At 43.5% G+C, this 24,418-nt stretch overlaps 1 protein-coding gene across 2 annotated transcripts; it reads right to left on the minus strand.

Moving 5' to 3' along the window:
* Positions 1 to 1,926: 1,926 nt before the first annotated feature.
* Positions 1,927 to 21,586, minus strand: RLIM (ring finger protein, LIM domain interacting). 2 transcript variants are annotated; one of them, XM_068151971.1, is made up of 4 exons: positions 21,418 to 21,586; positions 10,344 to 10,532; positions 9,449 to 9,532; positions 1,927 to 8,152 (listed from the first exon to the last, which is right to left on the minus strand). In XM_068151971.1, exons 2-4 carry the CDS (start codon positions 10,510 to 10,512, stop codon positions 6,618 to 6,620), a joined length of 1,788 nt encoding a protein of 595 aa, XP_068008072.1. In that variant the 5' UTR covers positions 10,513 to 10,532; positions 21,418 to 21,586; the 3' UTR covers positions 1,927 to 6,617. The 2 variants fall into 2 exon arrangements, with proteins under 2 accessions (XP_068008072.1, XP_068008073.1); XM_068151972.1 differs by lacking the exon at positions 9,449 to 9,532.
* Positions 21,587 to 24,418: the final 2,832 nt, after the last annotated feature.

Below are 24,418 nucleotides of genomic sequence, written 5' to 3' on the forward strand. Positions count from 1 at the left end.
GAATCATGGAATGGTTTGAGTTAGAAGGTACTTTAAAGGTTATCTAGCTCCAACCCCTGCCATGGGCTTAGACACGTCCTGCTAGACCAGGTTGCTCAAAGCCCCATCCAAGCTGTCATCTTTTTCCTGGAAACCCCAGGAGCCTGCTGGCATTGGGTGCCAAGCTCGAGAAACCCTCAGCAAACAGGGGATGGCTCCTATTTCATGAAGTAATCATTGTTGAGGGGACTTGACGTCTGGATTTTCACATGCTTGGCTTAACAGGGGATTTATTCAGGGGAACATTTGGAGCATGCAGCATCTCATTAGTGTCACAGACAATGCCCCTCCAGTTTAGGACTAAAAAGTAGGGTTAGTTTTCTCCTATATCACTTTATTGTAAGGATTTAGGGAACCACAACAGAGCCGAGTTTAGACTCATTATAATGAAAGCCCCCAAACAGGTTCACTCACACTGAAACAGCTGGGAAGGGCAAGCAAACAGCAGCCAGCCTTTGCTTTTCTCCCCACCTATTTCCACTTGATCCCACCAAAGAGCAGTCAAAAGAGCCCTTTTGGAGGTGAGAAACCCCTGACCATGTAGTTATTCCTCACCCCCGTTGCCCTGGGATGGACAGGTTTGCCAAACACAACCTTTCTCCTCCCACCAAGCAGCGGGAGCAGCAAAGCAGCCAAACACATTCCCCTGTGAAGGTCTGATCTGCCATGGAAATATACCCTGAAGGGAGGAGTAGGACAATGTAAAAGGTTACAGGGTTTAAGCACCGAGAGGGAGGAATGAGGTTATATAAAGTTTTACAGGTCAGAACAGAGACCTCGAATATATTAAAGAAAACAAACATAGGGATGAAGTCAGCCACACGTGCTCTCCAAGCCTTTGGACTTTTTAAGCCATTTGGGGGTTGATGGATAATTTGTAAGGAACAAAAAATTACAGGGCTGCCCAAACTGATGAACTTCCGACAGGGAGATGCGGGGCTGAAGCCGGGGACCTGGCAAAGGGCTCCTGCTATAGAAAGTGTGGGAACCACTTTGTGAATGAAGTCACCAAAATAAAAGCCAATGCCTGTCCAAGACTCACTTTCAGACTGAGCTGCACACTTGCAGAGCAGAACAGATCATGGAGCTCAACACGAAGCATGCAGGAATTGGGGGGGGGGGGGGACAGACGGACCACCCTTATCCCAGAGCCCTCCCTGTGGAGAGTGGAATTGAATCCCTGGAGAAACCCAGCACCCAACAGTGGCATCACTCCCAGCACTGTCAAGCATCAGCCCAGGCACCAGCACCAGGCACTGCATGTTACTACCCTACACATCACCTTCCTACCCCCCTTTGTTTCCAAGTCAGCACGTCCCTCTTGGAGCAGCTCCCACTTCCTACTCGAGGAACGGAGTTGAGGTGAGGGAAGCGCTGATAAAAAGATAATCAAGCTTCCCACGCCCTAAAAAATGTCCTTCCCACTCAGCTAAGTATTTGCACGTACAGCAGCTACTAATTTTAGGACCAAGCCTTGAGCCATATACAAGAGCCTCTTGTGAAAGCCACTGAGCACTGCAAGGGGTATTTCTGCAGAGACTCAGCCCCCAGATCCTTGATCACCAGGCACTGCTACAGGCAGGCACCCCCAAAAGTCACAGCTACTCCTTGATAGAAAACTTGCAGACACTGCTTTGGTATCCCACGTTACCCACTGACAGGTTTACACAAGTCTGCGGCATCATGACATTTATTGCCTCAGCTTTGTGTACTAAGGAGCAATATATTCTTCCATGAAATTAACTCTAAACCATTCTGGCTCTTCCCTTTCTACTCAGCCTCATAAGAACAGGCAATAAACTCCTACCACATCCACCATTGTTTGCTCCAGTGCATGCCTACTGCAAGGAGAACAGCCCCCAAGGAGTGATGCTCAAGCACAAAACAAACACTTCATGCATTTTATTGAGTCTATTTCAATTTGCATTATGACATCTTACATAGGGAACAAACTCCTCCTAGATGTTAGCTATCAAATTGGGTCAAAGTTGTGCAATGACCTCAAAGTGCCATTTTGGGTTAAACAAGTCTTGTATAAACAGATGTAAAGCACTGTACAAAAAAAAAAAGGCAGTTACATTCTCAGTTGAATTCAAGTGAATTCAAGGCTTCCCAACCAACACCTTACTCTCAGGTAGTGACATTCAGGAAGGAGTCATGGGTGTTTTAGCTTAAGGGAACAAAACCAGTTAAAACAAAACAATTCAATGCTATTGTTCCTCGGAAAAAGAAAAAGAAAAAAGATACCTCCTATCAACAAGAGGTTGGGAAACCCTGGTATGACAGATGCAAACTTCCTTTCTTTTCTAACACAACACAATTTGTGTGTACTTTGGGATTCTGTCTCTTCCCTCCCTCATCAAGGATAAGCAAACAAAAGGCCTGTTGTACCGAAGGGTTGGGAATATTTCTGAATGTGTTATAAATTCCCCTAACCCAGCTCCAAGCCAGCCCTCATTCAAAGCACCTCCTCCTGGGAGAAGGCAGAGGAGCAGGAGAAATTTCCATTACCATTTACTCATCAGCTCCATGCTTGCTGATGGACCCATACTCAAGGAACATGAGCCCCCAGGGCAGGAGAAAGGATGTGCAGTGAGAAAACCCAAAGATCATACAGAGACCTGAATTAAAGGAAAGGATCCTGAACTTAGCTGTGGCTAAGCCAACAGGATGGAGCTTTGCAGTTGCAGACCACTTTGTAAAAAGTCAGAAAACCCTTTGCCACACTGCTGTATGTCAGAGACAGATGGTCAGCCTCAGCAACTTTCTTTTCCCATCTTCAGTTAGACCCTCATTACTGCAAGACCACTGGGAACCTCCTCTTGGTGTAGACAACCATTTCCAGGCAGCAGACAGAACAGGGCAACAGTCTGTCGGGACTCTCCACATTTGCATAACCCAGACAAGTGACAGGAAACTGGAGTGACAGTCTTTATGGTCCATTGTGCCCACTTTGGTGGGAAATCCATTCGTCTGAAAGCCAACACAATGGACAATTACGGCTCCTGCAAAAGTGGTGTGGTGTCAGGGCCATGCAGCTGCTGTGCTGCACATCAATGCTGCCCACAAAGTACCCTCAGACTGAGTCATTCCCAGATATGAGCACCTACCCTAAACAAATCATTCATTTAAAATCGAAATGCCTACAAGTTGTGTGCAAAATCCCCAACTGGTTTAGAGAAATAAAAAGGTGCCATGTGAAAAGGAAATCTAACAAATCCCAGGACTGACTCTTCAGTTTAACAGACAAAAGTCCCAGTCAGAAACAAATGTGTCTACAACTCTGTATTGGTTCATATCCAAGTGAAACTCCCAAACACAGTTCTCAACCAAAAATAGTGTGCGTACTCCTGGGCTTTGGCCTTGTGACTGCTTTAATTTCTGTGCAAGGAGATCCCGTGGGTACAGGTCTGTCCTGAATTAAGCTCACACAATAGAGAGACTCACAAGCATAAGCTTGGGTGGCTTGCAACCTGAAAAAGCACCACGGCAACTACTGAAGCAGGCAACAGATAACTTCCTTCAAAGAGAGCACTACAGCCTTTACTGCAGAAGAATCCTAGAGGAGACTGAGCCTGGCTTTCAGGGAAGGCCTGAGAGAGGCTCCCACATGGTGGCACTGTGGACCAGGCAGCTGATGCAATTAGTCAGCCTCTGTCTCTCCAGACTCACCATTTCCATACCATCAGGCCTCAGAAAGCAACAAAACAAGCCATCTTAACCCGGCATGCTGCTACCGACAGAAGACAAGAAGCTGTACCTCTCTTGTAACACCAAGCAAGCATAAACTGAGGGATGTGGTAAGTGCAAATGCTCAATACTAGACTGATTAATAAACTGTAAGTTAAGCTAATCACAAACCTTGTTAAATTGAGAGTTTTTCATTAGCAACTGAAGTGTTAACATTGGCTTTTCCCAGCTCCAACCTAACTTGAAAAGAACAGAAAATGAATTGCCACAGTGGCTGACAGATGACTCAGCTACATGAAGAGGCCTCTGCTATAGCAGCAGTTTAATTTCTGCCAGCTTGCCCAGACTTCAGACCATGAACCCAAACACCTTTAGCATGCCTGGAATTGGAGAAAGCATAAAAAGGACGGAGAAGAGTCAAGGCCTCCTGAACTGAGGTGAAATTATTTGTTCTCGGTACCATTTGGGAAACCTCCAAAATTTTATTAGTTGCTGCTGTTACAGAAAAGGTTAAGGCATGCCACTATCAAGCTAGAACAAAACTGGAAATTGATTCTAAGGTGAACAGCTATTGGGAACTTGGAATATAAAGAAAGCAATGTTGAGCGACATGTATCGCGGCCGTGCCCCACACCAGTCAGCACCAGTGGGCTGCTTCTCTAGTCCTCAGAGGTTAAGTCACACTTCCAAATCTAACAGAGGATTCACATAGAAAGGGGTCTTCTAATTCTATGCTCCAGTAAGTCAGGAAAGCTACTGGGAATGCACCTGATAATATTTGCTGCGTGAACACTACTGGAAGAAATTCAAAGTGTTCTTTTGTTGAGGAAATTTTGGCATAGGGAGCCCAGCACCTGAAATGAGTAACCAACTTCCACTTTACACTGATGATGTCAGAGGGAAATATTCAAAAACATGAGCTTATTTATTCTTCTCTTCAAAAAGAGGACACATATCCCCTTGGCCACAACGGTGTGTCCCACCAGCAGGAGAGCAAGCTCCAGAGCCAATCAGGGTTTCCTGCCAAACCAAACACCACAAAATGCACACAGAAGAAAACTGGGAATTTTGGGACAGTGTGGAATCTTTAACTACCTGATGAAATGTTAAAATAGCTTGGAGCAGAGATTATAGTTTATGCAACCACCACTATAAAACACCAAAAATGTGTTTTAATTAGGAGAGAAAGGCAAGCCTAGCTTTGCTTCTGTCATCTGAGGAACAAGCAACACTTCCCCTAGAGCCAGCAAGAGCAGGTCATATCTCTTTGGAACAACTGCCCTGGAGTAGAAACAAATACAGCTCTCCCTGTTGCACAGGTCAGCTAGGAAAGGAATAATCATTAGAGAATAAACCAAAGACCAGGTCACCGAGAGTGAAGGATGTCTTCCCCTGACACTGCTGAGAACTGAGCTACATTCTCCCAATCTCACTATTCCACACAATTCTGTAAGTAAATTCAACTCATTTTAGTATGTCCTACGGAGGATTAAAAGTTGGTTGGGTTTTAATGTTATTGTTAGAACTGGTTACACATTTAAGGGTACTCTCATAATCAATTATCATTTTCAAATTTAATTTAATCATCTATTTCCCAGTTCACACTTAAGATATTTTTCTGTGGCACCCGAGTCCCAGACTACCAACTCTGGGTCCAGCAGCATGTTCACTGCAGAGAGGTTACAGATATAGGTAAGTTGGAGGGGAAGCAAAACCACCTGTCAGTACTCGTGTGCTGAAGTTACACAAGAGTTGCCTCAAAAGCTGAATGCTGAGAGACAAATTGTGCATAAACCTCACTGAATGAACGGGTACACACTGCTCTGTATTGTATTAGCAACCACCTCAAGAAATAACCAGCTGTTGGAAGAGTTTCTACTTTTTATCAGCATTTTTGGTGGCATTGCTGAGCCAAAACACTGGTTTGGTTGTTTTGTTGGTTTTTTTTTTAATGTAATTAAGATGTCTAATTCAACTGGCTTTATGTTACAGTAGCTGCTCACACAAATAGTACAGATACACACTGCCCCTGACAGGGCCACAGGTACAAAAGCAGGTCTCTGGGGTTTAGTTTGGCCTCTGGCTGGTGGGGTCTGTATGAAAAGCATTCTTGATTTCTAAGCATGGTACAATTTTAATTCTTAATGCATTAGTACAACAGTGCATTGGAAAAGTACTGAGCTTCTACAAAAAAAGCTTTACAATTTTCAACCAGATCTGGGGTTGGTTTGTTTTGATTTTTATTTAAAGAAGCATAGGCAATTCTTAGTATTTCCACAACAAGATAAATATCCCAATGAAGCTACCAGCTCATCCTACAGCGTGCCATAGTGATGGGGAAAGGGCTAACATTAGTGTTATTTACACAGGCATGTCCAATATTAACCCACTATGGAAATTAGAAGTATGTTCCAAGTGTGCAATCAAGTTCATATTATTTCTTTTTTCAGAGTTGGATTCCTTGCAAAAACTCCTCCTACAGCTCACAGACATTTAACTGAGATGATTTCTCCAAGAGCTCCTTGTAAGCACAATCTTGAGGACAAAAATGGTTATTGGACTGGGATGGGAAGCGCTGGGTGGGAGAAAAGAACTTAATACTTCTTCACAAAGGAAAAAAAAAACAAAACAAAACATTTTTGAGTGAGTAGATGTCTTTGGAGAAGTGGAATTTAACACCCAAACTGACTAGATCTTGAAAACCCTAATTAAAGAAATTCTCCAATTTGAAAAGCTTGAATAATCCAGAGAAAATGCTTTCATGAGGGAAGATTCACTCCAAGTCATTACTATACAGCGAGGTACCACTCAAAAAGTGGCCATAAAGGAAGTGACTTCTTTGCCCATCACTATCACACTAGCTGCTTGGCCATCAATTCAGAGCGTGTTTAGACAACGCTCTCTCTGTTCCCAGAAGCTAAGACTGCTCTGCGACAAATGGGACAAGTGGAATTTTCTGATAGCCAGCGGTCGATGCAGTGGACATGATACTCATGCGAGCAAGGCAGCTTACGGAGCTTGTTGCCCTCCGTGTACTCTGTAATACAGACACTACAGGTTTTCAGAGCATCGCTCTCACCAAAATTCCTCATGGCTAGGTTGTCAATTTGTTCTTTGGTGAGTCCTCTTGGTTGGTCATCATCATCTTCATTGAGTAGGAAAAACTGTGCTAGGCTAAGGAACGGCAGAGAACCGCTTTCTTCAAAGGTGACCGATCCCCTCGTATTCCGGCCTTCCCGTCTGGCACCAGAGGTGGAACTGCCTTCGTTACCACCTTCATACACCTCCCCTGAGCTAACATCTGTGCCTTCATTGCTTGAAGTCCCACCACCACCGTTCTGTGGCTCCGAAGCATCCACATTCTGGTTTGGAGCTGGGCCGTTAGGATCTGCATCACTATCACTATACATGAAGTAGCTGAGCTCTCCAAAGCCTGTCATGATCTGCCTCAGCATAGTCTGAATAGCAACAGATGTAGTCTCACTCAAGCCTGTGTTTAAGATCCTACGGATTGGAATCCTAATGGTGCTGACATAAGTTCTCACTCCAGCCCGCTCCGAACGGGAAAACGTGCGCCTGAAGCCTCCCCGCTCGCTCTCGTAGGTGACCGTGTTGTTGGGGGTCTGGGACCTGGATCGAGTTCTGTTGGCTATGCTGTCTCTTTGCCGGTACTCCCCTGGACGAACTCTTCTCACTTGAAGATCAAGTACTATGGTAGGAGGCCTTTGCCCAGGAGTTGCAGACTCACTGCTGCCATTGGTTTCCGAAGAACCTGACGCTTGAGGAGCGGGTCTTGTTTCAGGAGTCGAAAAGAGAACGGCATTTTCACCAGGCACCTCAATCCCTGCTGTGTGCTGCCTTAATGTCACGTGTTGCCTAGTTCTAGAGCTTCCCTCAGCTTCATTCACTGAGGAGGGGTCAAGCGTTTGAGATGATGTGTTGTGATGAGACCTGCGAGGAGCTTCGCTCACTGGATTTATTGGTGACCTACTTCTATCAGTCCTAGCCCGTGTTCTCCGCTGTTCTGGACTCCTACTTCTGGCTCTCCTCTGCCCTCTAGGAGGGGAAGCTTCCTCGGTTGCTAGCTCCTCTGAAGCGCTCCTTTCTGATCCAGGCTGCCTTGCAGATGGTGATTCAGACCTTGGAATTTCAGAGTCACTTTGGCTGTTTTCCATCTCCTCCCCACCGGAAGGCTCCACAGATGGCTCGTTCTCGGTTTCCGGGTTCGTGTTCCCATTATTACGGTTGACGTTTATTTCCAAACTGAATCTGAAGTCGCCGCTATTTGGGTTAGTCCGGCTCACTGCTCTCCAGGACTGGTTTCCTCGTTGCCCGCTTCGTGTTGTATTTCCAGTCTGTCGGACTGAATTAAGCCAGTCTATGATGGAATCTCCATTTGAAACATCTTCTGTGGACTCTGCACCTGTGAAAAAGACAGGGAACTACCAAAATTAGAGCCCTGAGCTAATATGGGAGTGATCTTTTCCAAGAACATTATTGCTTAAGTTTAAACAAGTGACAATTTAGAAGTGCTTAACCCTATCGAGTGCTAGCCTGGTTTCACATGTAGCATCATAATTCTTATCTACCAGAGCTCTCTGGAGGGAGCAGGAGTGGACATTTTTCTAGTACATAAAGGTAGGCTGCAGCCAGCACAGAGCAAACAAGTCATCAAAATAACACAGGATGTTTAATCAGAAGTCACATTTAGGTGTCATAACACATCAATATTGTGTTTACCTTCCCAAACAATTAGGTGATCTTTTGACCACTAAAGAACTAAGTTTGTCCTGACCCTTCACTTGAAGAATACTTTAATACTGCATTCAGTTTTGGACTTCTCACTACAAGGAAGACATTGAGGTGCTGGAGCAGGTCCAAAGAAGGGCAACAAAGCTGGTGAAGGGTCTACAGAACAAGTCTTACGTGGAGCAGCTGGGGAAACAGAGGTGGTTCGGGCTGCAGAAACAGAGGCTGAAGGCAGACCTCATTGCTCTCTACAACTTCCTGAAAGGAGGTTGGAGCCAGGTGGGGGTTGGTCCCTTCTCCCTAATCTCAGCCTATAGAATGAGGGGAAATGGCCTGCAATTGTGCCAGTGGAGGTTTAGGTTGGTTATTAGGAAAAATATGGTCAGACATTGGAACAGGGAGGTGGTAAAGTCATTATCCCTGGAGGTGTTCAAGAAGCATGTGAACATAGCACTTCAGGATATGGTTTAATGGCCACAGTGGTCTAAGGTTGATAGTTGGCCTCGATCTTATATGTCTTTTCCAACCAAAACAATTCTATGATTTTATGGTAATAGCTTTAGGGCAAATCTACCTCACTAAAGAATGAGTCTCAGTAGTAAAGTCCCCTACCAATATCTACAGAAGGGTGATAACAAAAGTAATGCAGCATGTTTGGAAGGGAAGAATGGTGAATAAGAGAAACTGCCAGAAAGCATCCCAGAAGGGAGCAGTCAGGAAGGCAATCTTCAATAAATAAATAGGAGGAAAGAAACCTAAATGGGACTATCTTGATGCAAATAACAGATGTATTATGAACAAACTCTGTCCCAAACTGACCTCTGCAGCAGGTATCAGACATAAGGTTCACTTAGTTCTGAAACAAAGCTCACCTTGCACCTGCCTAGGCTTAACTCGTTCCACTCCTGCACTCACGTTAAGGTCCGTACGGGATGCTAAAGTTAAGAGTTTTCACAAATACTGTATATACCTCTATTCTCATCACTGTTTTGCTGTGGTGGACCTTCTTTAACTTGGTGTAGCCTTCTCAGCAACTCTTCTTCAGTAATTTCACCTTAGAAAATAAGCAAAATTTTCCAAAAATATTTCCAAATCATACGCATGGCAAGCATCATTAAAAGCTTCTAAAGAAGGTACAAGCCACTGCTGGTCTTTTATCCTAATGAAATCCTGCCAAAAAGGTTGCTAAGGGGAAGTTCCCTTCAGCACCATTGTCCCAAGTTCTGCTGAAGATGAACGATCCAGTTTCACCCTACTGTGCTTTCTGCTTCTGGGACCTCTGTACAAATTAGCAACAATTTTTATCATCCTGTACCAACTAAATGGGTGTCCAGAGTAAAACATTTAGGGTAACACCTTCACAAGCATGAAAAAAAAATGAAAGTGTTTAAATTAGTTGAAGTTTTAAAATTAGTACTGGTTTGAATTAGTTATCATCCTACAAAAATGTATTACTTTCACTCAATTGAAAACTGATATAAAAATGCCCATGCACAATCTCACATCAGATTGCTTGTTCTAGTTACAAACTGAGCCTCACCAGCACAACATTTTCACACGGATGCTTATAGATTACTTTTTGATTTAAAAAGTGTCTAGCGGTCCATAACTGGAACTGAGTCAGCTCTGGGTGTTCCCAACAAGTTGTATAAACACTTGACTTTCATATCTGATGAATCCACATCTCTACCTACCTCTCCACTAGTCAGGGGACTGCTCAAATTTGAGTATTCACAAGTTATCAGAGAAGCTACTTCCCACCATGGAACACAACCGCAGCACAAAAACTAAATGGGTGAAACAGCTTCAGAACAGAAAATGACACAAATCACCTACCAAGATGTATGTACAGAAGCATTACCTACCTGGTGTTCCTAGCAAATTGTTGTCTCTCATAAGCCTGTAGTCCTCTTCACTCAGGTTGTTGACAAACTGATAGAAAGCTTCTTCTCGATCCAGCCGATCTAGCTGGCTCTGACGTTGTGCTTCTGATTGATCAATATTGCCTTTATCACTAGAATCTGAGCTTTCCATCTTGATGGGTGGAAAAGCACCTAAAAAAGAGAAAGCAAATCCTTCATCCAGCACAGTGAAATACCGCATGAAAATCAGGAGTGCTTAATCTGTATTGCACACTTCATTGTTATCCTTCACTCTGAGGAGAGGGAAGTAGTTTAGTGATGAAGCTTCAGTTAAGATGAAGTGAATAACCACAAGGATCAAAAATGAAGTGATTCTCAAAGCACAAGACTCTTGGAGAAATAGAAACAATCCAAGTGAATTTTATCAGAATGAAGGAGCTAGGAAGGATTCAAATATAGAAGATGGAAGGTACTATGGAACACTGTATGTGTTTAAAAAAAAATCCAGACAAAGGCTCTTTGCTTTTACTAAATCTCATTTCTGAGAAATCAACTTCATACTTTCATGTCAAGAGAAAAATTTGCTAGCTAGTTTCAGCATTTACTGAATTACTGATGTTGGTGACTACAATTTACAGAATGAGTCTCCACACTTCATACCAGGTGTAATTTCTGCTATACAGAGCTGCCTTCTAATTCACTTATTTTAAAATATAATTGCCTTGTTGTTTTTCATTTGGATGCGACCACAGAATCCCAGCATGGTGGGGGTTGGGAAGAATCTTGAGTCCAACCCCCCTACTAAAGCAGGGGCACACACAGCAGCTTGCACAGGATCACAATGGTCAGGTGGGTTTGGAATCTCTCCAAAGGAGACTCCACAACCTCTGGGCAGCCTGCTCCAGGGCTCCAGCACCCTCACACAAAGAAATTTCTCATTTTCAGATGGAACCTGCTTTGTGCTTGTTGTTTCTTGTCCTGCAATTGGACACCACTGAGGAGTCTGGTCCCAGCCTCTTTCCCCCACCCTTTAGCTCTCGCAGAGCATTGAGAAGATCCCCTCCCAGACTGCTACTCTCCAGGCTGAAACAGCCCCAGGTCTCTCAGCTTCTCATCCTCACAGAGATGCTCCACTCCCCTCAGCATCCTTGTATCATCCACTGGATTCTATCCTGTAGCTCCCTAGCTCTTCTGAACTGGGGAGCCCAGAACTGGATCCCATACTCCAGATATGGCCTCACTGACACAGAGTAGAGGGGGAGGAGGACCTCCCTTAACCTGCTGGTCTCACTCTTAATACACTCCAGGAGACTTTTGGCCTTCTTAGCCACAAGAGTACATATCCTTGACAATGTCTCTCTCAAAACAAGCAATGGCTGATAGATGTCATGTCTGTATCTGATAAGCATAGCAAAGTGTATGCAAATGTAGGAGACGTTCTGGCACTAGCGAACTCCATGCAAATACATCAAATGAGGTTAATGTGATAACTAGTTTCCTTAATCACTGTGCCTTGCTGTTCACAACATCAAGAATTTTCCTGTACAACTGGTAGAATCTGGTTACTTGGAGAGGTGATTAGCAAGCTAATCCTCTGCATGCTAAAAAGCTCTGCCATAACATTCCCCATCAGAAAACATTCCTTTCATTTAAACCATACTTCATGTGACATGAAAATACTGGAAGAATAAAGCTTTTCTGCTTCTCACTGGAAAATTTCCAAAGCTCAGACATCTGTCTAGTGCAAAAAGCATCTTTTTTTGGTTTGTCAGCACAGCTGTCAAGTCAAGACTGCCCACAGTTTACATTAGTGCTTCTCCACAGCACAGCAGCGCTGTGTGATCTCTGAGGGTACCTTAGTGCAGCTGCTATGGTGAAAATTGAAGTGCACTGCCAACCTCAGTGTGGAACAATAGAAAATACCATAGGACTGGATATCCCATTATTGCAGACTTGCAAATTATAGAATAGCTACTTCTACCCTCTTCATCTTGAATTCCCACCAGTACAGCTTGGCTTTGAGTTAGCCATATTAAGGCACACACAACTCATTGCCACTTGGTAATACAGCATAGAATCAGAGTCACCAAATAGCAGGGGTTGGAAGGGACCTACAGATATCAACTCTAACCCCCCTTCCAAGAAAGGTTCACCTAGAGAAGGTCACACAGGAACATATCCAGGTGGGTTTGGAATGTCTTCAGAGAGGAAGACTCTGCCACCTCTCTGGGCAGCCTGTTCCATGGCTCACTCACCCTTATATTAAAGTTCCTCCTCATGTTTAGATGGAGCTTCTTATATTGAATTTTGTGTCCATTACCCTTGTCCTGTCACTGGGCACCACTGCAAACAGCCTGGTCCCATCCTCCTGACACCCACCCTTCAAGTATTTATAAGCATTTATGAGATTTCCCCCCTGCCCAGTCTTCTCTTCTTCAAACTAAAAAGACCAAATTCTCTCATTCTTTCTCCATGTTCTAGTCTCCCAGTATGATTTGGTTTTATGCATTTCTGTCACTTTACTAAAATGACTTTACTACTTTTTTTTCCTCAGCAAGCAGGAGCTATCACTAGGGTTAGCACCATTTCAAATGGAAGCCTATCAGTTTTCTCTGTGTTGCTAAATCTCTAGTGCAATCTGCCTGGCCTGTCTGAAGACTTGCACATGATGTGCTGTCAAACACACCAATAAATGCACCCAGTCACAGGGGAAGCTGTGCAATGGTTCCAGCAGGTATGTTCTACTCCAGCTGGGCTCAGTTATGAAATCTGTATGCCCTTCAAATCTCAGACAGTTCTAATAAGAACACAGCTTGCTGGAAACAAACAACTTTTTGCAAGCTTTCTGTAGCAGAATTATGACTCCAAGTGACTTGACTTCAAGACATATTTATTCTACAGAAGATACCAGAAGTACAAAGACAGATGCTTTTAAAAGAAACATCTGAAAAAGTTTCAACTAGAATGAGACACTTGCATCCCAAACAAAACCTTGAAAGATATCTAGTTCTCTGGGGATACATATCAAAACTAAGCAGCATTCCCTTTTTGAGGACAACAATGAAAGAAAGTTGACAGTAAGATTAAGAAAATAAAGAAATGTGATAAGACACAAAGGGACAGGAGCGGTATAAAGTTTTGTAAACTATTTTCCCCCAAATGACTGCCACCTTGGTACTGACTGGCTTTCAAACACAGCATCTTCAGAAAAATGGCAACATTAACATATTTGTAAGCATTAGACTAATTCTATAACAGCTTTGAAAGAGAAAACTGCACTATGCATACAAAGCACAACATTTGCTTACTGCTTATGCTTTGAAATTCTCTTAACTGCAAACTCTAGTGCTTGCAGGCACCTAGCTATATAATGCTTGTTTGATTCAAAGACATTGTCTGTTCCGTTTTAGGAGATGAATGGGCACTGGTCTTGGTCAGGGAAAAAAGGAGAGGCAAAACAAGTGAAGGTGAAGGCAGGGGATCTCTTCTCTGATGTGTCCTTCAATAGCTAATCCTTTAGGAAATACTCAGAGTAAGTCTAAGACAGTCTTACTTATTTCCAGGTTTGCTCCTCTATTCTCTTATAAAATTGACAATTAATTCTTCTGAGGAGTGGCTGAGGGAACTGAGGTTGTTCAGCCTACAGAAAAAAAAGGGCTCAGGGAAGCCCTTCTTGCCCTCTGTAACTCCCTGAAAGGAAGCTGGAGTCAGGTGGGGGTCAGTCTCTTAATGAACAAGTGACAGCACAAGAGGAAACAGCCTTAAATTGCACCAGAGGTGGTTTAGGCTGGACATAAAGAACAATTTCCTCAAAAGGGTTGTCAAGCCCTGGAAGAGGCTGCCCAAGGTAGAGTCCCCATCCCTAGAGGGATTTAAAAGACCCACTGATGTGGCACTTAAGTACACAGTTTAGTGGTGGACTTGGCAGTGCTGGGATTGATGGCTGGACACAAAGGTCTTTTCCAACCTAAATGACTCTATGATTGTATAATTCTTCTCCATTATCTCATATCCCCCCCCCCCTCCTAAACCATGAAATCAGCTATTGGTCAAGACTGAAAAGATGCTATTGCCAAGGAAAGAGACTCAGAGGTGGGACTTTAAAGTTTTAATTTAATTTACATCAGGACTATTTCAACTAGCAACTGACTGTACTTTCCCATCTGAAGCTACTGCCTACTAGCCCACTGTACCCCAATTTCATGCTGTTTGGCTTTAACACCCTAGAAAGGCTATAGGTCTATATGGGATGTTTACATTGACAGAAACACCTAAATGCACAGCAACACATTCTCCTTCCCTTACTGCTGACAGCAAATGGGATGACACTCCTCAACCAGTAAATGGAAAAATAGAAAGCAACAAAAACCTTGGAGTAGAAATCCTATCCCTTCACTGTCCACTCAGCTTGTTGTCCACATCGCCCATTTTAAGCTTCACTGCCCACACCACTGCAAAGCACCACATTATCAAGCTGAACCTACTAGAACATTTAGACTATGACCACCTCAGCATGACCCCATAGGTCCCCATCTGGCTGTACACCAGGGTTTCCACTGTGGCAGCTACCATGTCCTCTCACTCCAATTTCAGTGTAGCAGAGTGATGCACAAAGAACTCAAAAACCTGTCCTCTCCTGCAGGATTCTGCTCTCAGCTTATACACTGCAGAAAATTAAGACTAGCTTAAAGGAAGCCTAAAGCAACACAGGAAAACCTGATGAGGGAAAACCAGCAGGATATTATTGAGTTACAACCAAATTACCAACATTTGATTATCTAATAAGCAGGTATGCTTTGTTTCTCTTCCTTCCAGTGGTTTAGTTCAACTCAAAGTAAGACTTTGTTCTTATCCAAGTTAAAAGGCACAGAATTTCCTTCTTAAGTGTCTTCCCTGTCAGAACTGAGTTGACAAAGGGTGGGGAAGGTCATATGTATGAGCAGGAAGTTCAGATCAGTCGATTATTGCCAACTTCAGCTGAGATATCCAGCAGTGAAAATGCCTTTATGGGGAAAAAAGATGGGGAAGGAATCACCCAAATATTTCAGAAACAGAATTGTAGCTAGAATAAACTATTTTCCCCTTAAAAAAAAAAAGGAAATATTTCTCAGCAGCTGAATATCCAGACACCTGAACTACAGCAAATTCTTAATTGGTGTTCCCATCCTTGCACAAGTGTCTTCCTTACAGTTATGCTTCAACAACCTCAGAGATTTCAGAGCACAAATGACTAGCTGCCTTTCCACCGCTGCCACAGCTTGCAGGATCAACAATTGTAAGCCCACAAAAGGAACTGTTTGTTATGTTCTTTGATTTGAGAGAGAGTAATAATCTGCTCATTTGGATATTAACAATTTAAGAGTACTGGTTATTCCTTCAATAATGCAAAGTTATCATTCCTCCAGTACAAGAAGTATTTTACACTTACCCTGATGCCAAGTTGGGTGTAAACTAAACCCAAGCAATCAGGAATTTACTGCTGCTTAAAAACAATCTTGTGGGACAGCAAGCAATGATAAAATACTTGTGTTGTCCTTTTATCTTCACACCTCCCCCCCCCACCACCACCCCGTACCTCTGCACTGCTTAGCATTTATGGACTACAGAATTTATCTCAGAAAAAATATTAATGGGCAGTAAGGCACAGGAAAAAGAAATGCCAGCCCTTCTTCCTTCAAAAGTTGTGTGTCATATCTCCTGCTATTAGTTATTGTATTGAATATCAAGACACTACCTTAGCCTGATCTACTAAACTTAGAAATTTCACAAAAAGCATTTGAACTCTCATTAAACTAACTAGGTAAAACCTGGAAGATCTGACAAATTCTGCAATCACTCATTTGCTAGGTTAAACAAAAAAGCAACAAGTTACAGTAACCATTAGATTTAAGAGACGACTCTCAAATTTTAACTGGAAAAAAGCAAAGAATTAAACTGCAGAAACTACGCAGATGCTCATGACCCAGGATAATTTCCTCTAAAATCCCACCCCTTATCTAGGCATTACAGGTGTACTTCTGCCTTACATCAGAGCTCACAGTGCCTTGTATGTTAGGAACCTCTCCTGAATCATCTCATGTCCCAGCAACATAATTAATACCTCTGTATAGACAAAAAAGATGATGGCAATGTGAGTGTTTCATAGATGTGCTCAGCAGAAGGCTAATTTCTCATTTATGATTCATAACTTCATTTTAATTAGGTACTTCAACCAGTACAGCACCTTGCTTTACTTCCAGTCTCCAGAAATTATCAAACCCTTTGACTAGAAGAAGTGACTCAGAAGTGGAAGACAGAAATACTTATTTTCTGGTTTGGGTTGTTAGAGATTAACTACTTTTTCCTCCCCTGCTTTCACTGAGGATACCTCAAAGCCATTTTAGCTCAACGGCAGAAGCATAACACAGCTGTCTGCTCGAAGTGCTTTCCATGAACTCTGACTTCAGCAGCTCTAGCATACCACCCCATTTGGCAGGACCAGCCCAGCCTGGCCAGCAGTGTCTCCAATTCCATTTCTCAAATGACACAGGAACAGCAGCTAGAACAGGCAGTTCTGTTACCCCAGGTTCTTTAAGCACAAACAGAACCAACTTCATGTGTAGTACTCATCTGACTCACCCCATCTCCCAAGTACTACATTTTCCTAGAAGAATTCAAAGTTGAAAAAATAGTTTCCGTGCCAGTCTGCATCCAGTTTCTCAACACTCAAAACCAGCAGGAAGACATACCAGAAACTACATCTTCATCTTAATTCTTTCATCATTCAAGTCTGCTCAAAAGCAGAAGCAAAAACTGACAGGGAGTCCTATCATTGCAGAAGAAAAATACCACAAAACAGTGAAATGAAACACTATTTGCATTATACATGGAGCTTCATTATGTCAACTTTCAGGTCTTCTTTTTGTGCAGGTGCACAAGCTTCCTTTTGTGATCATACCAAAGGCTTTGATAACAAAAGGAACAATTCACTCATCCACATCTTAGAAACAAGTAACAAACTTTTCTAGTTTCCAAAGTTGCATCCTGAATTTTGGATATCCTTTTTTCCCCGCTATTCTTGCTTTCTATTTACACACTGAGAAACAACAGATCTATGCTCTTACTAGCTCTCTACTAAACTTAGCACACATTTTAAAACACTCAAGAACTTCTTATGTCCTCTTTGCCTCAAAAAAAGAGAGTCATGGAACATTAACACATGAATACGGAGGGAGAAAAAAATTGCCTTCTATGGATTGTTCCAAGTAAACCACTATAAAATTTAAAAGCCAGTATAACCAGGAGAGTTAAATATCCCTTCAGCTATTTCACTACCCCAGTATGTTTCAAAGCAGTGGCTGTAAAAACAAGATGCCACTCTGCACAGACATTTTAAACAATAGAAAGAAGATAAATACATTTGCAGAACAGCTGCAGAAAATTCAACAGAACAAAAAAATTAAAAAAGGAAAACATATCAACAGAACAAACTGTTGAGATGAAGGGAAACACTCTTAGATGTAGTATCAACTCCTGAGAGGTAGAAAACAGGTGAAGAAATCAAGATGCAGAATTCCAGCAGTCTCCAATAGCCCTACCTAAGGCAGAGTGGCCACCTTGCTGTACAAATTACCAGCTCCAAGACAGCTCATTAAAACAGAAATAAAACTCATTCTCTTCCAGATGAAAGGGTAGATCTTAGCAATTCCAAAACACTGAGAGCACATGGCAATCTGAAAATAAAATACAGTGAGAACTGCCAAATCTCCTGGCTTCACATTTTATCAGCTGCACCTACTAAGAAAACCCCAAACCCAACAAAACACTGCCTTCTGCACTCAAATTCAGGTATCACATATGAGAACGTTTAGTGTAAACGTTTAGTGTAAACGTTTAGTGTAACTTTAGGTAAGTAGTTTCCAGAACTGGAGTCTCTCAAAATGCTGCTCTTTTCCCCAAAAAGTGAGTCTCCTAGATCAGAATCCGGAAGGCCCACACTGACCCTCAAAGGCAAAGTAATGCTGCACTCAAGTAACCAATAGTGAGACTAAATACAGCACAACACGCAGGATCGACATCCAAGGAAGTTCTACCCACAAAACCACATTGTAACCACCACGCAGTGTTTTGCTTTCTGAAGAAAGAGAACTTTTGGTTAGTGAAAGCACAGAATCAATTGTAACTCACTGAACTTGAGTTTTAAAGGAAAATTATATCTTTAAATTTACCACTGAATCTCACAAAACTGCTGCTAACAGAGTGAGTGCTGAAAATGAAAGGCCAATAAAACAGTGATAATCACCACAACACAGCTCACACTGGAATTCCTATGCTGATGTCTAGTGCCTAACAAATAGATATGGAAAGTAAATTAAGTACAATTTATTTGATTTTAAACAGCACCTGCAAGACCACAATTCCATTTCTGATGATATACTCAGGCAGGCAAGCTGAAGCATTTTTAACAAGGCTATATGCACATGAAACTTGCTTATTAAAACGATGAGTGCTCTGAGCAAAATGCTTTTAAGTTACCAAAGTAAGAATAAACATTGCTGATTTTCCCTGTATTTTCAATTATCATTATACAGTTTTACAAGAGACAGAACTCTGCAGACTTCAAGAGTTTGGCTTCAAATCTGCACATCAGCACCAAGTTACTAACAAGCACCTTGTTGATATAAACCTGAACAGTCTGAAGGAGAAGCAGGTCTGTGTGTTTCTCACAATCCTAACTGCAGCCAGGAACCTGTGCATGTGCAAACTGGAGTCTCTGAGGTGCTTCTGCCTATCCCTACTCACCATACAAAGGGCCTGTCTCTGCATTATTCACGGGTTAGAAGTACGTGGTTTGAGATACACAAGGCATCATAAAACTACATTGAAGGTGGAGATGTTCACTACTGATTCCACCCCTTCAAGATTAAGTTTTGCAAGCTCAAATTGTTAAAAGTTTTCATCAAGACCAAGCTTATGTCACAATCTTGGGTAAGTACTTGTTTGCATTCAAATGTTTTAAAGATGGAAACTGAGTTCTCTATAAAACGGTTCAGAAGAACCTAGTAACATGTTCAGCTAAATTAAACTGGACTTAGATGCAATCTTTAGACTCAAGTATATGAAGTCCTAACATTATGTTCTGGCTATTAAAAAAAAGCACATCATCTCTACTGCAACTGTAAGCATTCTACTAGGATCAAGACATTTGTTTTGATACATTCCCACAAGAAAGAGAAATAAAAGCACAAGCTAGACAGGTCTATTAATATATAAGGGGTTTGAAACCATTTCTATTTGACAATCACATTATCCATTCCCCTAAAAACAAAACAAAATTAAACAAACAAACAAAAAATAAGAAAGAAAGAAAAAAGAGTGGAGACCAAACACTTGTAACACTGTTTTCCAGTACACCTTGGTATGTCTATGGATTCAGTAGTTACACAAACATGATATAGGTGACAACCCCTACAGGCTTAGAAAATGCTGGTGTGGTCATTTTAGTGACAAACATCTATATAATCAGATTTCTGAACACTGTAGTTATGATTTAGAGGTCTACCAGAATTGGAAGCCCTTAACTTAATAATGTGCGGTGTGTTTGCCCCAGTCAGGAGTAGGCAAGACATAATTGTAAGCTATAATACTTTTAATTCCAAAATTAGGGAGGGAATACAGTTTAAGTGCTAGTTGACCACTATAACCAAACTAAGCTTCTGACTCTCAATCAAGATAATTACCTGCACAAAAAGCAGCCAACTATGTGTGGTGGTTTGGGTTTTTTTTCCCAAAGTCTTGACAAGTCACTGCAATTAAAATTCAGGGACAAACTGGTGTCAGAGCTTCTTTAGCATTTCAACAACAATTTACATCTTGAAATTAACCAGAACTGCCATTAAAGACTAGAAAAATAAATCAGATGTGTGACTGTACTAGTGGGTACAATCGAGTCTAAATGCTTGTTCAGAAGCTTCTCTGCATAAAGTCTCTATCTTACTGAAAAAGGGTGAAACAAACACAACTATGATCACCAAAAGAAAGTCTGCATTTTGCTGTAAAACGTTTGGTCAATCTCCTCCTACAGCAAACTAAACACATAACAAACCTTAATAACTATGTTATAGAGATACAGTATTACATACAACTCCACCATCACAGCTGATCGCTGAAGATATGTCTAGCTGGACTTGAGTGGCTTTGAAACACGGTAAATAAAAACATGAAACGGCAAACAAATTGTATTAGAAAGAGAAGGAAGAACTTGCACAGGAAACTAAGGTGACTGAGCAAAGATGACGTGACTAACTGGAGAGAAACTAACACGACAGGAATAGCAAACATCACAGGTTTGAATAGGTCACGAGACCCTTACAAAAAACACAGTGAGTATGGAAGACTTCCTCTTGCTTGTCTCCCACAACCGGGCTTCTTGTCTCAGAGCACGGGAGTAACAGCCTGAAAACACGGTCCTGATGAGCTGATGATTCCTTAAGCAGGCACTAAGTATGATGAGGCCCAAGACAGTGGCCACATCTCCCCCACGTACTCCACCCCTCCAAAAAGGTGCTAGTTTCAACTTCTCCGGCCCAACCGGTTAAGGAGAGGGTTAGGGGGGCAGTAGCCTTCCCCGAGGGGGGAGCGCAAGCTCTTCTCCAGCTCCAAATGGAGGAACAGGTTCGCCCCACTTCGGAGACAGGCCCCGCCACACGCCTCGGGAGAAAGAGGAAAAGTCCCCAGGGTGACAGAACCCAGCCCATCCGAAGGAGAGGGGGACCGAGGATCCTCGCAGTGCCCCGGGCACACCCGCCCACAGACCGCCATCACCGCCCCCAGCTCCATCACGGCACCCCGCTCCGCCTCTGCCGCGGGGCGGTTTCGGCCTCCCAAGCCCCGCGGAGCCAAGAGCCACCCTACACTACCCGGGGACCCTGAAGTTCGCACAGCGGGGACCCAGCGCAGGGGCAAAGTGGTTTCGCAATCCCCAGAGACCCCAAACACCGTGCTGGGGGCCGCAGCTGCCGCCGCCGCCTCCCCTGGGCCTGGGCCTCTTCCTTCTCCGGGCCATTTTGAGAGTCCGCCTCCGGCCTCGAATACTCACCTCCCGCCGCCGCCACCCGCCGCCGCCTCCCCAGCTCTCGGTCCTCTGCTATCCCCGCTCCTCAGCGGGTTCGGTCCTGACTCGCCCCGCTCCGTCCGTCCCCAAACAGCAGCAGCGTCGCCCTCCCTTCCCTCTCAGGCGGCCATTTTCTGCTCCATTGTTACCAAGGAACGGGGGCCCGGAAGCGGCCGCCGACAAACGGAAGTGAAGGAGCGCGCGCCTCTGCGCAGGCGCCGCCGCCCCCTGCGGGGTGGGAGGAGGGAGCGCGGCCCAAGGAGAGGAGCCTCGGAGGACCGCGGGGGTAGAGCGGCGCCAGCGCAGGGGCGGTGCCGCCATTTTGGAGAGGGGCAGGGGCCATCCCCTGCCCCCGCCGCTGATGTGGGAAGGATCGAGTTAAAAGCTTTTTATGTTAGGTAGGCATATAATTAACCGGTTTGAAAGCAGGATAACGAGCAGGGAAGGCCTTAAAACTAAAGGGTGGAATTACAGAATAACAATCCCCCGTTGGAACGGGCCTCTAGGCATCATCCAGAGCAGCTCCTTGCTGAAGCAGGGTCACGCACAGCAGCGTGCACGGCGTGCAGACACGTTTGGGATCTCTCCAGAGGAGAGTGCACAGAGCGGGCAGCTTGCTCCAGGGCTCCGGCACCCTGCTGCAGGGCTCTGGCACCTGCACAGCAAACAAGGTTTTTCTTGTGTTCGGATGGAACCTCCCAGGTGCCAGTTTGTAATCGTTGTCCCTTCTCTGGTCACTAAGCACCGCTGAAAAGAGTCTGGCCCCGCTTCCTTGCCTCCTGCCTTTCAGATACTGATAATCGTTGAGACGATCCCCTCTCAGGCTGCTCCTTTCCAGACTGAATAGCTCCAGGCCTCAGCCTCTCAGAAAAACCATAGTACCATTTTAGGCTGGAATACACCTTTAAGATCATCAAGTCCAACCATTAACCTAACACTACCAGTTCTACCACTAAACCATGGCCCTCAGCACCAGGTCTACACAGGTTTTAAATCCCTCTGGGGGTGGGGACTCTGCCACTTCCCTGGGCAGCCTGTACCAGCTATTGAAAACCCTTTCAGTGAAGAAAGTATGCCTAATGTCCAAATTAAACCTCCCCTGGCACAACTTGAGGCCATTTTCTCTTGCCCTGTCACTTGCTGCTTGGGAAAACAGACTGACATCCATCTTGGTCCAGTCCCCTCAGCATCCTCATGGCCTTCATTGGACTCTCTTAGGTAGGTAGCTCCCTGTCTCTCTTGAACCTGAACCCAGAATGATTGCAAAAGTTACAAACCAAACCAAACAAACAAGCCCCCCCACACACCACCACCACCAAAACCAACCACAAACAAACAAAACCCACCACAACAAAAACACACAAAAAAGGTACAGTAAGTAAGAGCAGTGGGTTTATATATTTCTCCCTTCAGATTTGAGAACTCAAAGACAGCTACAGTGCTCACAGAAACATAGAATCACAGAACAGTAGGGGTTGGAAGGGACCTCTGGAGATCACCTAGTGTTATGGTAGACAATGGTGGGGTTAGATACAGGGCACATTTCAGATCAGGTTTACTTGCCACAGCATGGGATCAGTAAAGGAAGTGGGTTATAAACTCACTGAACTGCAGCCAAAATCATTAGTAATGGGGAGCAGAAGTAGTTCCAGTTTCATCTAGAGTAGATGTAGGTTCTCAACTATAGTTTTGCTGAAATAACAGAAGATAAAGCACAGGAAGTTTATTCCAACTGCAGAAGGACAGATGATACTTGGTGCAGCATGTAGTTGGAGTGGCAGAGAAGTGACAGCTAGTCCAGCATAAAACTCGCTTGCAAAAGTTTAACCTGCTGCATTTTAAAACCCAAACTGGAGTTGGGAGAGTGCATTTCAATCAGATCAGTCCTTTGCAGCATTTCTGCAATATAGATCCTGCATTACAGGTGGATTTACTGTAGGGTCAAGCCATGATGTAAGTTCTGCTTTGCCTGTTCAATGGCAGTGAAATAAAATAATTATTAAAAAATAAAAAAACAATAGGCAGGGCAAATTTAACATCACAAAGCAATTTTGCAGGTTTAAAGAGGCAGAATATTTGTCAATGAGAAAAACTGCCCTGCTCCTGACCCTTGACAAATGGATCTTTTCATGTGGACAGTGCACCTGCCTCTGCCAGATTCCAGGAGTTGAGGGAATTGCAACCCCCCTGAAGAGAGAGCCCCTGTAGCTGAGTGTGTGGACTTTCATTTTTGGCAGACATCTTTGAAACAGGTAAAAAAAAATGTATGTATTTCTGTTGTTAAACATTGATAATTCAGGGGGCAGATAATCAGTGCACATCGATCCACTTTATCATGGAAAACCTTGTGCTGACAATTGATAAGACAGCCACTGAGTGTGAGTATTGGCAATTAGTAACTCAGCAAGACATCTGTCAGTGCACTCCAATGGCAGGCCTTAAAAAACTGACAAAACAGGAGGTGATGAGACAGCAAACAGGGTGATTTATGCATGAAAGTGAATCTTGTCTTTTCTCCCTACCTTTTTCTGAACACTAGGCAAAGGCAGAGCAGGCTAAAAGTGGCTTTTTTATACACCAGTAACCTAAGCAGCAAGATGCTAGGGATTATTGAGCAAATGGGAGGTGGAGCATATTTTGCTATTTGAACAGAGGGATAAGATGATGGTTTATGCTCCTGGAACATCCTCTCTATTTTATTTATATGTGACAGGCAATTTTGTTTGCTTGCCTCTCTCTTTCCCCCTCAATAATATACTTTCAATCAATTACAGAATGACAGAATCACAGAATTAATCAGGTTGGAAAAGACATTTGATATAATCAAGTCCAACCTATCACCCAACACCATCTGATCAACTAAACCAGTCTCTTTTTAAATACTTCCTGACTCCACCACCTCCCTGGGCAGCCCATTGCAATGGCCAATCATTCTTTCTTCCTAACATCCAGCCTTATCTTATCAAAAGTCTTGAAGATCCTTAAA

This window comes from Melanerpes formicivorus, unplaced genomic scaffold (genome assembly GCF_026170545.1).
Source record: "Melanerpes formicivorus ecotype bairdi unplaced genomic scaffold, bMelFor1.0.p_v2 SCAF_22, whole genome shotgun sequence".
Taxonomy (NCBI): domain Eukaryota; kingdom Metazoa; phylum Chordata; class Aves; order Piciformes; family Picidae; genus Melanerpes; species Melanerpes formicivorus.

Excerpts from the sequence above, each read along its gene's own strand:
- RLIM (XM_068151971.1), bottom strand. The coding sequence starts at position 10,512 with ATGGAAAGCTCAGATTCTAGTGATAAAGGCAATATTGATCAATCAGAA. Across the intron at positions 9,533-10,343 it reads CAATTTGCTAGGAACACCAG|GTGAAATTACTGAAGAAGAG; the intron begins GTAGGTAATGCT and ends TTATTTTCTAAG. Across the intron at positions 8,153-9,448 it reads AAACAGTGATGAGAATAGAG|GTGCAGAGTCCACAGAAGAT; the intron begins GTATATACAGTA and ends TCTTTTTCACAG.